At 40.7% G+C, this 14,831-nt stretch overlaps 1 protein-coding gene across 17 annotated transcripts in view; it reads left to right on the top strand.

The window, feature by feature from the left end:
* Positions 1-7,508, top strand: part of BCL11A (BCL11 transcription factor A) — a 98,895-nt gene extending 91,387 nt beyond the window's left edge. For 11 of the 17 annotated variants that reach the window (XM_020909051.2, XM_070478727.1, XM_070478707.1 and 8 more), the window contains one exon: positions 7,017-7,508. In XM_020909051.2, the coding sequence (XP_020764710.1) occupies positions 7,017-7,108 (92 nt within the window). In that variant the 3' untranslated portion in view covers positions 7,109-7,508. The remainder of the gene's footprint in view (positions 1-7,016) is intronic. The other 6 variants (XM_070478693.1, XM_020909050.2, XM_070478665.1 and 3 more) reach the window with 1 other exon arrangement.
* Positions 7,509-14,831: the final 7,323 nt, after the last annotated feature.

The following is a 14,831-nucleotide window of genomic DNA, read 5'->3' as shown; positions in this document are numbered from 1 at the left end:
GCCTTGGATCTATTAAAACCACGTTGATGGTTCTTTCTACTTGTTATAAACTTGTAGCTTAAATCAACATTGGGTGAGGTAATAAACCTTAGGACCTAGAGTATAATTCTATATTGTATTTCTCACAACAATGGCTACCTAAAAATATGACCCGTTGTCCTAGTTAATCATCATTTTCCCTTTCGTTTAATCTTGTAAGCAAAACTGATTATACCAGTATAAAAGCTATTTTGCTCCTGGTGAGAGCTTAAAAAAAAAATGGGCTGTTTTGCCCAGTTTTATTTTTTTTAACTGATGATTAAATTGAATGTGCAACGTGCAAAGGCCCTGAAACATGATTAAATACATTAGTAAGGAATTCATTTTATGAAGATAACTTGTTTTAAATAATGTCTTTTGAAGAAAAGTTCTGGCATCAGAAGAAATAGATCCAGACCTACTTGGTTGTCAAATGGACAATCGAACAATAAACGTTAGGACCTCGAATAGCATGTTAAAAAGAAGAGACTGACAATAAGGTTTGACAGAGGGTAACAGAGGGGGAAAAATATGTGATTTATTAGCACAACATGGTACTCTTTGCCATTTTAAACTAGAACAGGTGTATAAGCTAATATTGATACAATGATGATTAACTATGAATTCTTAAGACTTGTGTTTAAATGTGACATTCTTAAAAAAGAAGAAAAAGAATTTTAAGAGTAGCAGGATATATGTCTGTGCTCCCTAAAAGTTGTACTTCATTTCTTTTCCATACACTGTGTGCTATTTGTGTTAACATGGAAGAGGATTCATTGTTTTTATTTTATTTTTTTAATTTTTTCTTTTCTTTTCTTTTTTTTTTTTTATTAAGCTAGCATCTGCCCGAGTTGGTGTTCAAATAGCACTTGACTCTGCCTGTAATATCTGTATCTTTTCTCTAATCAGAGATACAGAGGTTGAGTATAAAATAAACCTGCTCAGATAGGACAATTAAGTGCACTGTACAATTTTCCCAGTTTACAGGTCTATGCTTAAGGGAAAAGTTGCAAGAATGCTGAAAAAAATAATTTGAACACAATCTCATTGATGAGCATTTTTAAAAAAAAAACTAAAAAAAAAAAAACTTTGCCAGCCATTTACTTGACTAATGAGCTTACTTACTCGGACTCAACATTGCAAGCGCTGTGAATGGAAAACAGAATACACTTACCATAGAGATGAATGATTGCTTTCGCTTCTACAGTGCAAGGATTTTTTGTACAAAACTTTTTTAAATATAAATGTTAAGAAAAAAATTTTTTAAAAAAACACTTCATTATGTTTAGGGGGGAACTGCATTTTAGGGTTCCATTGTCTTGGTGGTGTTACAAGACTTGTTATCCATTTAAAAATGGTAGTGGAAATTCTATGCCTTGGATACACACCGCTCTTCAGGTTGTAAAAAAAAAAAAAAACATACATTGGGGAAAGGTTTAAGATTATATAGTACTTAAATATAGGAAAATGCACACTCATGTTGATTCCTATGCTAAAACACATTTATGGTCTTTTTTCTGTATTTCTAGAATGGTATTTGAATTAAATGTTCATCTAGTGTTAGGCACTATAGTATTTATATTGAAGCTTGTATTTTTAACTGTTGCTTGTTCTCTTAAAAGGTATCAATGTACCTTTTTTGGTAGTGGAAAAAAAAAAGACAGGCTGCCACAGTATATTTTTTTAATTTGGCAGGATAATATAGTGCAAATTATTTGTATGCTTCAAAAAAAAAAAGAGAGAGAAACAAAAAAGTGTGACATTGTACAGATGAAAAGCCATATAATGGCGGTTTGGGGGAGCCTGCTAGAATGTCACACGGATGGCTGTCATAGGGGTTGTACATATCCTTTTTGTTCCTTTTTCCTGCTGCCATACTGTATGCAGTACTGCAAGCTAATAACGTTGGTTTGTTATGTAGTGTGCTTTTTGTCCCTTTCCTTCTCTCACCCTACATTCCAGCATCTTACCTTCATATGCAGTAAAAGAAAGAAAGAAAAAAAAAAGGAAAAAAAAAAAAAAACAATGTTTTGCAGTTTTTTTCATTGCCAAAAACTAAATGGTGCTTTATATTTAGATTGGAAAGAATTTCATATGCAAAGCATATTAAAGAGAAAGCCCGCTTTAGTCAATACTTTTTTGTAAATGGCAATGCAGAATATTTTGTTATTGGCCTTTTCTATTCCTGTAATGAAAGCTGTTTGTCGTAACTTGAAATTTTATCTTTTACTATGGGAGTCACTATTTATTATTGCTTATGTGCCCTGTTCAAAACAGAGGCACTTAATTTGATCTTTTATTTTTCTTTGTTTTTATTTTTTTTTAATTTGGATGACCAAAGGTCATTACAACCTGGCTTTTTATTGTATTTGTTTCTGGTCTTTGTTAAGTTCTATTGGAAAAACCACTGTCTGTGTTTTTTTGGCAGTTGTCTGCATTAACCTGTTCATACACCCATTTTGTCCCTTTATTGAAAAAAATAAAAAAATTAAAGTACACAATGTAAGCTTCTTGTGTCCTCATTTGACACACTCTGTAAATTACTTTCAAGAAAATAACAGGTTTTAAGAGAAGGCCAGTCAGTCTTTTTCAGGATTATTTCTATGGGCATTTTGATGCGTGTATTATACCATAAAGGAACATAAAGTACTTATTATATTAAAATAGACATATCTCAAGCCATGGAAATAGTTTTTAGACTTTATAGTTCTAGAATAATTTTCAAGAAATGGAAAGTGTTTTCAGTCTGATGTTAAAAACTTTCCCTCCATCTCTTAGCCTTAATCCATTCAGATATAAATGAAAAACTTACTGGTAATAGCATCTTAAACTTTTATTCCCTCTGGATTTTTTTTTTGCTGTTCTTGTCTGAAAGTTCTTTTCTATTCTCCCAACCTGCCCTATGGTAGAACATAATGTAAAAAAGGTGTTTTTTTTTTTTTTTTTTAAATTCAGCTCTTTCCTTTCCAAGTAATAGTCTTTCCTCATACCCAGAATAACCCCACCCCTCAAATCTAAAAATCCAGAAATGAAAGCATCAGGTAAAAAGAGAAAAAGAAAGCAGTAACTAGGAGTTTAGCCCGCTTTGGCCACATGTGTGGAATCAGCCACTGATTTCCTGAGATACCTGAAGGTTTGCTCTGTGATTCTAAGAGCCTCAGGGACCCTAGATGGGACAGATGTTTTAGCTGTTTTTACAGAGTCTTTTTGACTGATAGCAGATGAGAGTGGGAATACCCTTTAGTTATCTTTTGGCCTACCAACAGACTTATAAAATGAAGCAACATCTTTGAAAAGCAAGTTAGGTCTGTCTTAAAAGCCCCTCCTTAGAAATCTGTGTTGTCATTTTTACAAATACTGCATGTTGCAGCATCTACACACGTACCTCTGTGATACTGTCTCCCTGTTCCCAGTGTAGATGAATGGATACGACATTGTTCTTATTTTTGTAAAAACCAAAACAAAAGCCATTCTGTTGTCTTGTGGTAGCATTTCTGTTGCTCAGTTCTTATGCCCTGGTGCCTTGTGAGGTGGCCTTTTCACGGAATGCCTTTTGTCTGAGGCAAGAATAGTTTTATCTTTCTAAAATACAGGGAAAGTAGGTGTACTTTTTTAAAAAGTCTGATTGGGTGGAAAGCAGAGAGGCAGAGAGGAATCCAGTAAGAGATGATTTGGGAGAGTATAGTGGAGGAGCTGGGTGGCATGAGGGGGTACTTATAGAATATGATAGTTGGCAGTGAAGTGAGGGGAGATATATGTGTTTTAGATAAGTTTGCTTCACCAACGCAACCAGAATGCTGTTCAAGACATAGAGAAATAGTCTTCAGTGCCATGCCAGCTTCAGATACGGTGACTTCTGCTTCACCATATTAAATGTCCATAAAACTGCTGTGTGTTCCTATCACGCCTTTATTAGGTGCTGTGAGTACAGCTGTGCAGGTTTTATATACAGTATTCATTTTAATTTCTCAGTATATGATGCTCTTAGTGTAATTAGGTTTTGCATCCTGACAGACAGAATTAATGGTGGATACTGTATGCTTGTATGCTCAAATTTCTTAAATCAAATGGGGACTGGGGAGGGGTGCAAACATCTGGTGATAAGTCACAAATTGTGTTTGATTTACATAATCCCAAAGTTAAATAAATTTATTGGGAGACAGGTTCTTCAGGGTTCTCAATCTCCTGACTTATTGAAACCCTCCTATAAAATATTATTCCTGAAGCTGTGTGAATAATAGAAGCCTGAAAACCTAGACAACAGGAAGATAGCTTATAAATGACATCTTGCATCCGGAACACTAAAATTAAAAATCTTAATTTAAATAATAAAAAACATTTCCAACAGTAGATGAATTCATAATAAAGTTTTTTAAAACAAATAATAAGGATGAACACATTTCAGGATTCTCAAGTTAAATTTATGTGATACCCCTGATGTGTTGAATGCAGTGTTCTCTACATACCTGAATGCCTGGTGCTTAAAATGTTCTCTTTTATCTTCATTTTGAAAACAATAAACAGGAGTACAGTAAATAACTATGTCTCACAGATTTTAACTGAGACACTCTGCCTTACATGTAGTACCTTCATCCCAAAACCACGTACTGTTCTCTCTCTGTTTAGGACTTACAAAAAGAGTGAGACGGACATATTTTAAAGGTTGCTAAGAAGTAAGATTGGTTCTTCATTTGTACCATCACTGGCAGGAAGTGTGAAGTAGCCGAGTTTTTTCCCAGGGCATTCTGTGATAGAACTGTTTATTTAAATACCATTTCTGTATATGCAATAAGTTCATCCTGTATATATTCATAATGCTGGAAGTGAGAACTTGAAAGGAAGTGGCGGTGGGGGTTAGATATCATTTCATTGGGGGAAATAAGGAAATGAGATGGTTTGTTCACAGACACTAAAAGTTTGTTCAAAGGTATTGGGATATGTCAGGCCTTCCTGAAAAGGAGTTGAGAGGCCTCAGGCCCCATGCTGTCCTTCTTCAAACACTTTACTCTCTGAGAGTGAGGGAGGAAATTCAGAATTTTCATTTTTTAAACGCCTCCCCTGCTCCATGATTTCCTATGACTGTGTTGTAATTATGTGTTCTTCATTATGATTTGTTCCTCCATTGTCCCTGGGCCTGGTGTTTTCAAGAATGTTCACTTCTATACTCTTTTTTTTTCTCCCCCCGCCCCCCAGATTTCCCATTTAAAAAGAAAAAAAATTGTGGGACTTTTGCTGGTATAAGGATGGGATTGGCAGTGCTCTTTAAACCTTCTTGGAAAAATGTTTTTTAAAAGATTGTTAGATTTTAAAAGATTGTTAGCTTTTAAAAGGCGTTAGCCACTTAGCAAATTTTCCTGTCTTCTAAGGCCCTGCCACTTTCCCAATTAAGAATAAATGAACCCCTTTTTAGAGACATGGACGTCAGAACACAGATGGAATTGTGATGATGTACATTTATTCCAGGGCTGCTTTAGCTACAAATGGTAGACATGGGTTGTTGGGTCTGCACTTTTGCTTGCTGTCATCTTGTTATCCCATTAGGCCACTGTTTCATTTAGTAAAACACATGGCCAATAAATCAGCCTTTAGGGGGATGGGCCTGTTTCTCTCTCTCTCTCTATTTCCCAGTGTCATTCATGATCATGGGAGGCGATCAATTCCTCCCTTTCACGTGGGAAAGGAGACCAATACAGTTCACAGGGGTCACTGTACTCAAGAACCTAAACTTGGCTGAACGCAACTCAATGGTTGATCCAAATACTGTTTTTCCTTTCTGTGAAGTGATAAAGGGAGCATTTATCAGGTCTTTACAAGATGGCAGAAAAGGCAAATTAAGCCAGTTCCCCAAGGTCTGTCCTCTAAAGCAGGGCCCCCAAACCCATGAGTTGGGAAGGGGGGGGGGGGGGGCTGTGTTTTTAAATAATGGTGGATGTGGTACATGCCCATGCTAGCTATATACTTTATCTGTTAGGATTTTAAATATCGGTAGCAGGCTGACAAAGTGGCTTGATGAGGGTATCAGCGAAAGGAGCTTCAACAACAGTGACTTAGGGCTGGGCCCGGAATGGGGATTCCCCAGAGCCCACCTGGCTACAGCAGGCCCCTCAGCTCAGGTCTCCACGCTCAGGGGGGTTTTCGGAAAGCAGCCGAGCTCCAGACCCTGGGGCCTCCTGCGGCGCCAAGTCAGGGGAGAGGAGGCCCCAGGCCCCTGCTTCGGGTCGCCATGGCAACGAAGCCTGGAATGCCACAGTGGTAGCCCTCTTCCTCGGCACATCCCACATCCGGACTCCCAGTTCTGCTGCTTCAAGTCAATGTACACAGCAAGGGAGGAGCCCCGAAGGAAAATAACCACTCCCTTCTTCCCTCCATCACTGCCTTGCCCCCTTACAAAAAGGAAAAAAAAAAGAAAAGAAAACTGCATGTTTGAAAGAAACTACAGGCAGTTTTGGGTGCCATTTGGGAGCAACTGTTTTGAGTTCTGGTTTCCTCTTCAGAGATTTGTTCGCCTCTTGTAAATCGTTGGCTGCTTTGACGTTGAACTTGATAACATTTCATGTTTTCGTTGTGCTGCTTTTACATCAATTTTTCTTTTTTTGTTTCTTTATAATTTTATTATTATTTTAAGGAAATGTCCCCCTCCCTCCCCCCTCCCCTGTTCTCCTCAACCAAAGGACTCTTTCCTACTCAGTTTGCTCAGCCATAAGGGCAAGTGTTTCCTTCCAGGTGTGTCCCCAGCTTATTAGGACTATCCTGGGATGGGGAGGGGGTCTGGATCCTTTGGGGGAGGAGGGGAGAGAGGTGTGGGAAAGAACTCAGAGGTCAGAGATGTAGGGGAGGTGGGGAGATTCAGGTTTAAATCATGCTTAAGATGCCGGTGGCTCAACCTGTGTTTAAGTTGTAATTTTTAAAAAGCTAGTTAGAGAACAGAAAATCACTGGGCCAAGTCACACCTGTATTTTTTTTTTTTCCTCCCTCCTCTGTCTCCAACCTCTTTCTAGGTTCTTCACACACCCCCATTCGGCGTAGTGCCCAGAGAGCTCAAGATGTGTGGCAGTTTTCGGATGGAAGCTCGAGAACCCTTAAGTTCTGAGAAAATTTGAACCCCCAGGGGCGGGGTGGACGCGAGCCGCCCAGCCGACATCTGCGTGGTCTGTCATCCTGCTAGTTTGTGATGTTTTCTGACAGTAGCCTCCAAGAAGCCGTTGTGCGAAGACAGAGTCCTGCAGTGTCCTCCCTGCCCGGGCCTGCAGTGTCATTTTATTTATATTTTTTAATAAAAAGTAAAAACAAAAAAACAGACCCACATTGGAACAGTGAATCAGTCCCCTAGAGAGGGTCTGTGGACCACCGCTGCCCCTCCGAGACCAGCCAACCCAATTCCCTGTCTTGTGGAAATGAGCATGAGTTCCCCAAACCCCTTGTTTCTATACATTCTATGTTGTCTTTTAAGAAGTGTGCTTAACATTGACACAATAAATGTTGGAGCTTTAGGTGGTGTTTGTTTGTTCTTTAATTATTAATGCTTATGAGACAATGCAGCTGCTTTAGAACTGTGTTTCTGAGCCCATGTCCTGCAGACACCCATCAGGTGGGAAGGAGGGACAGATCTGAGGGATGGGTAGGAGGTGTAGGAGGGGAAATAGGTTACTGCTTATCAGATGACATAAATTTTCAAGGAGAATCAAAATGCAAAACCTGGGAATAAATCATAGCAATATCATAATTAATGTAGTAGTAGTGTTGCTGTTTATTAATGCTGAAGTGTAGTTTTCCTAACTGTCTGACTTACAATTTGCATACCATTAAATAATGCATAATATGGCACGCTGAATTCTGTTTTTCAAATATATGCTTTTGGTGGCTACTATGCAGGATTTGAGTTTGTCTTTTAATTTAGTTCAAGAAAGATAATGTCACTGGGTTAGTGGTAAATCCCAAAGAAGGTGATGAATATCAGTAGTTGTTTATTAAATATTCTAATTTTAGGTTCCGAAAGCTTCAGCAAATATATCTTAGCGCAGACAAACAAACAAACATAAAACTTCTTTATTACTCACACCAGGAAATTTGGGGCAGATTTTATAAGGGGAAAAAGATGATAGGAGGAAAGAGTTCCACATCAGAACACTCTATTGTGATCGTAATAGCACCCCATTCCTTAGAAATTAGTGACACAAATAAGTTAGGTCTACAAATGAGTGATAAAAATTCCTTCTGGCTCAGTTAATTTGCAAAGAACTTTTCTCACTTTGGTGTTTTCTATTGCCTAGAGATCCAGACGAGAACTAGAGACAATATAGCATATTAAAATAGGTTTATAAATAATAGAACTCAGACACCTGTGTGTTGCAGATTTACATATTGGCTGTGAACACAAGTGGGGGAAATCTTACCCACTCACCCTCTGGCTAGGTTACCTAGCCTAGTGAGAAGACAGCAAAATAATTGGCATCTGGATTCTTTCCTGCTTATTCATCATAAATAATGACTCCTCACAGTTATGTGCTGCCTTATGTATGATATGGTGCTTTCATGTGCATTGTTTCATCTGATCCTCAATGGAATAGATCTCAAGACTTCCACTTTGTGGATGAGAAGACTGAGGCTTACCAAAGTTAAGGGCTTGCCCAAAGCCGTGTCATTGATGAAAGCAGAGAAGCCAGTGTTCTGGTGTCTTGTCAGCTTAATTCCACTGAACTCTGTGACTGGTCAAAAGGGTTGTCTCTTACGATGTTAGCACACAAGCCTTAAATGTTCACCAACACACACACGTACGGCTCTCACTCAGAGACTGAGGATGCCGACTGTAAGGGCACGCAGAGACGTCTTTTCCTACAGCTACTGTGCACGCTGCAGAGGGGAGCTTGGAGCAAACATCCCTTCTTGCTATCTCCTTTCCCCAGTGACTTTTCCATGACAAATAACTGGTCAATAAGGTGGCCTAGATGGATTTTTGAGAGTTCCTCTCATCTAGGTGAGATGGGACCTCCAGACAAGGATTATTTTTGGGAGGAACATTCCCTGCTCCACGTTCTGCCTCTGTTACTGAAACCTCAGACCATTAGGGATTCCGGGACAGCATCTTCCCTGAATGTGCTAAGCCCCTTGCCAATACCTAGAAAATAACTCTGCTTCACAAAGGAGACCCGACTGAAATAGAACAAACAATCCTTGATTTGGGGACAACTTCAGCCTTGGTGCTTGCTACACTTTGATTTCTGATCCATGTATTTCCACCTCTACCTCTTATTTCTTCTTGGAGTCAGTATATAAATAAATGGTATCTCTAGAAGTAGGATGGGGGGGGTGGCTGGGGGGAGGACAGGGAGTGGGTAAAGGTATATTTTTCTTAGTCCTCCTTTTGGAGAAAAAAGATCCCTCATTGAAGCAAACAAACAAACAAAAAACAAACCAACCCAAAACTCCAAACTCCACATATCTTCCCCCATATCCTTTTTCACTGAAAGAAAATAAAAATTCATTTTTGAAATTAATTGTGAGATGATGGTGGTACACTAGGGCTAGAACTTTTGAAAGCCCACGCAAGATGGCTGATTTGGGAAGACATCTCCCTGTGTAATATGCCAAGGTCGTGATTCTCCATGAATGGTGGAAGCAGCTGAAGGGACTGACAAATCTGATCGGGGTGTTCACTCTGCCCTCGCCCCAGAGGGAAACTTCAAATTGCAAAGAGATTAATTGGTTGCCAGGCATGTGCTGAGCATGGACTGGAGGACACAGTCCCGGGTTCTCAGGAAGGTAGGGACCAAATTCTGGACATTGTTTTCACCCTCCCAAGCCTGGTCTGTGAACATTAATCCTGTGGTCTGTCCAGAATGTCACACTAAACAAAAACTTCTGTTAGCTGTCTGGGTCCATGGTGGCGGATACTCCGTAGCTTCTACAGCACCCAGCACCAGGCCATTTGAATATTGGTGGTGCTGGAGAAAAAAGTGATTGTATCCAAACCACTGATAAAGAAACAAACAAACAAACAAAAATGGTGGTAATGAAAAATCTTAGGGAAGAAGAGCAATCTTGGATCCTACTGAGGTCTAATTGAGTGCCCAAACCTCGGCTAAATGTATCCTGGGCATTTTTACTTGGAGTTTTCCAGAGTATTTCTATTAAAGTCCCATCTTTCAAGCAGTAAGAAATATCTTTCTAGGTTTTTGTGTGCTGACATGATTTTCTTTTTTTTGAAAGCTAGATAGTGAGGTGAATGGTGAAGATGATTATTCTTATTAACAGGTTTTTTCCCAGTGCTAATGTTTATTCCTATGAAGAATTCTTATTCTTATATAGATTAGTGTCTCCAGGGAGTAGAGGTGGAGAGGATCAGAATGGAAATGTTTCGTAGGTGTCGTTTCTTTTCTTACATGCCACACAACATTGGCTCCTTTTTGGGTGGAGTGAGAGGGAAGAGATTTGAGGAATTTGCATAGTGGTTGTGAAGATTTCATTGAGTTCAACTGGAAGTTCAGAAACCACATGTGTTCAAGCACACCTTTCTTTTTCAAGGACCAACCTGAGTTCTTCATCAACAGGGAAACAGTAAGGTGAGGCTCCTTTTCTCTGACTCCCTAGTGGAGATAACACTTTCCAGTTTGCACTTCTCTGGAAGGACATTAAGCTAAAAAATGTCTCAATTCCAGCAAAATCCAGAGGCAGTCATTCTTTCTCTTCCTATCTTAGTGTAAATTAAGATACCTATTGTTGGGACTTCCCTGCCTGGTGGTCCAGTGGCTAAGACTCTGTGCTCCCTCTGCAGAGGGCCCAAGTTTGATCCTTGGTCAGGGAACTGGATCCCACATGCTGCACCTAAAAAGATCCTGCATACCACAAGAAAGATTCCAGGTGCTGCAACTAATACCCAGCTCAGTCAAATAAATAGATACATTAAGAAAATTAAAAATATATATACATATATAGTTAAATCACATAGACTTTCTCCTTGCTTTATATTAAAAAAAAAAATGCTCCCTGGAAATACTTAAGATTTATAGAGCACTTTTGGGCTTCCCTGGAGGCTCAGATGGTAAAAGATCTGCCTGCAACGCAGGAGACCTGGGTTCTATCCCTGGGTCTGGAAGATCCCCTGGAGAACGGCATGGCAACCCACTCCAGTATTCTTGCCTGGAGAATCCCATAGACAGAAGAGCCTGGGGGGCTACAGTCCATGAGGTGGCAAAGAGTGGGACATGACTGAGCGACTAACACTTTCAGACTTTCATAGAACACTTTTATAGATATGACAATATCAATTTTCCTAGTGATTCTAAAACTTTGGTAGGACAAGAATAGACTAAAGCTTGAAAGGAACCACAGCAATCATTCATTTTACAGACCAGGGCAACAGAGGCCTAAAGATTAAGTGAAGGACCTAAGATCACACAGCCTGAAAAAAGTGAGAGCCAAGCTTGAAACCACACAGTTAGTGGCTGAGCCAGAATCGGAACCCAAGCCTGCAGCTCCTGTGCAAAGGAATTCAAGCTGCAAATCTTTCCCTTGTGACCTACTAAATTCAGAAGCAGGAATGGCAGAAAAAGTGTGCGTTACAGAAGGACTTAAGAATGAAATCAAAAGCTTGCTTTGGTGCCAGTCCTAGTGGTGAGTATGTAAGTGTGTCCCATATTTCAAGGGTTTCTAAACGGCATCCTGATGACAGGGCGCATTGAGGTCACTACCTGGAAAGACTCCTTCTTTAATCCACCCCTCTGATGGTAGAAATGAACTTAGGACCCATGAATTGCTGGGAGACAGCATTTAAAGTTTAAAGGGCATAAAAAAAAAAAGCTACTCACCAAACCAAATTCATCTCAAATGTCTTAAATAGATCTCACAATCTGTTCCATTCTCTAGGCAAGATTTAAGGGAAACGCCCACCTAATTTGCATTTATTTCATGGCCTCATCGCATCCAGTTAGAGAATTCAAATGGCCAATAGCATGACCTGAATTCTGTTACTAGGGATATTTAATTTTGAGTGCAAAGATGGTGGGATAGCAATGAACTAAATGGAGGGTTGACTGAAATGGTATACAGCTCTGAGTTGTGAAGTTTATTCCACTTACTAACGCTATTTAGACTGCACAGTCTTTTTCTGTGCAAAGTGAAAAATCCCCCTTTGATCAGGGGTTCCTGGCTCTATTTTTGTTGTTTATCGCTAAGTCATGTCTGACTCTTTTGCGACCCAATGGACTATGGCTTGGGCTTCCCAGATGGCTTCAGTGGTAAAGAACACACTTGCAGGAAACGTAAGAGATGCTGGTTTGATTCTTGGGTCAGGAAGATCCCCTGGAGGAGGTCATGGCAACCCACTTCAGCATTTGTGCCTGGAGAATCGCATGAACAGAGGAGGGTGGTGCATTCTAATCCATGGGGTGGCAAAGAGTCGGACACAACTGAAGCGACTTCTCATGGATGCATGGACTGTAGCCCGCCAGGCTCCTCTGTTCATGGGGTTCTCCAGGCACGAATACTGAAATGGGTTGCCATTTCCTTCGGCAGGGGATCTTTCCAACCCAGGGATCAAAACCACATCTCCTGCATTGCAGGCAGATTCTTTCCCACTGAGCCACCTGGGAAACCCTCCTGGCTCTGTATGGAGATGTACAAATTTGGTCTCAACTTTTTATTAGATCTGCTGTGTTCAGGTCTTCCACTGCCATTTCTTTTCTTGCCAGCCATCCTGTGATTCACGTTTACTTCTTTGAATGGACATGGGTTGACTTTGAATGTCTTGAGACTGATAGGACTGCAGCTGCTGGGCGCAGCAGCTGTTTGGAGCCTGCATGGGCAGAGCCATCCCTGAAATAGGAGCAGGAGGGCAGGAAGCCTTACAGAGCAACAGCAAATCAAATATCCCTGTTGAGGATGGTCTCAGAGGAAGTAATTTGCCGAATTTTTTTCCCTTGGTGATAGTTCCCTGAATTTCCTGAAATGGTAACGCACAAAGGGAACTTCTGTTGTCCCTTCTGCTCCTCTCTCCCTGCCGATTTGTCCTCTCTTCTCAGGGACACAGAAAGCAAGCCTAGGGAGATGTGCGTGAAAATTCTCTTCCTTTGGTGCTAAGGTGTGTTGCTCATGCTCTTTTTTCAGAGTGCCTGATTTTACCTGTTGCTGGCTTCCCTACACTAAGGGGAAAAATGAAAGTGGAAATGCTCCTCTTTGGAGCAATAGCTCACTCACAGCTCAGAACCCAGAAACAGGAGAAGTTTTCTTTTCTTTGTATGGATTTGCTGGTAGCCACTCTGCCTTATAGGTGGAGTTCTTTTCATTTTTCAGCTTCATCCAGTGTGTGTGTGTATGCGTCCTCTGTCGCTTCAGAGTGTCCAACTCTTTGCGACCTCATGGTAGCCCTCCAGGCTCCTCTGTTTATGGGATTCTCCAGGCCAGAATACTGGAGTGAGTTGCCATGACCTCCTCCAGGGGATCTTCCTGACCCAGGCATTGAACCTTTATCTTTTGCATTGTAGGTGGATTCTCTACTCTTAAGCCCCCAGGGAAGCCCTCGTCCAGAGTGCATTTTCTTTTTCCTCTGACATGGTGAGGGATCAGGGATGGACTCCTGGTAGTTTTGATCCAGGCTGATGAAAAGTGCTGGGCTCTGAGTTGGCAATTCTGGGTTGTAATCCTGGCTCTGCCTTTGCCTTGCTCACCCACCTGGTGTCCTCTCTCTGTGCCTGACCCCATTCAAGGCCCATTTTTTCCTCTAAAGAAGGAAGGACACACCTTGCTCCCTACCTCCTTCACCCAGCAGCACAGAACAGTCACAATCGTACGAATACTCTGGACTCCACATAGGATGAGGGGTATTGACAACCAGTCTTGATAACTTTCGGGATGTGGGGTTGCGGTCCATCTTGAGTCGCTTTTCCTTTGCTTTTGGTTAGCAGACCCATTTTCTTTATAAGTTTATGTCACAGAAAAAAAAAAAACCCTGTAATAATTTTTGTTTGAAATATAAAGCTGTCATGTTTTTAAAATGTTCAAATTTTGGAGATGGTTGCATTTGCAATGCTCAGGTGAGTTTTATCACTTCCGTGCATCTTAAAGTTGGAGGTCCCTCACCACCCCTCACTCTGCTGGAGGGTGGCTTTGGAGGACAGCCTTCTTCCGCAGACCTTGTGCGTCTCACTAAGGGTTGCAAAGTGCCACACGTCTTCTGGTGCCTGGAGACTGAAGGCCAGGCTGTGTACAAAATGTGACGTTTGATTGACCACCTAACTCATTATCCTCATCCGTTTTGCTTGGTAAAGAGCAAAACATAGGTTGAAGTATGGTATAATAATACCAGTTAATGTTTATTGAGAATTTACTATGTTCTGGGAAAAACAGTGAGCGTTTTCTTTTTTTAATGAAAATATTTAATTTATTTATTTGGCTGCCTTGGGTATTAGTTACAGCACTTGAGCTCTCTAGTCGTAGTGCACTGGCTTATTTGCTCTGCGACGTGTGGGAACTTTGTTCCCCGATCAGGGGTTGAACCAGTGTACCCTGCACTGCAAGATGGATTCTTAACCACTGCACAACCAGGGAGTCCCACAGTAAGAGCTTCCCATGCGTGTTCTTGTTCTCATGTCTTCTTTATAACCACCTTGTGGGGGCAGCTGCTACTATTATTCCTGTTTTACTGAAGCTTAGAGACACTAAAATGACCTGTCTGAGGTTATACCATCGGTACTGCTGCTGTGAATCCTCACTCTGGAATCCTCTTAACCTCTACATTCGGGCCTCCAGGGACTATCTCATTCTACAGATTTGTCATCATATGTAATGCCACGGTTGGGGGTATCATATGAAAATAATAT

This window comes from Odocoileus virginianus, chromosome 2 (genome assembly GCF_023699985.2).
Source record: "Odocoileus virginianus isolate 20LAN1187 ecotype Illinois chromosome 2, Ovbor_1.2, whole genome shotgun sequence".
In the NCBI taxonomy this organism is placed as follows: Eukaryota; Metazoa; Chordata; class Mammalia; order Artiodactyla; family Cervidae; genus Odocoileus; species Odocoileus virginianus.
This window is presented reverse-complemented; position numbering and strand designations above follow the sequence as displayed.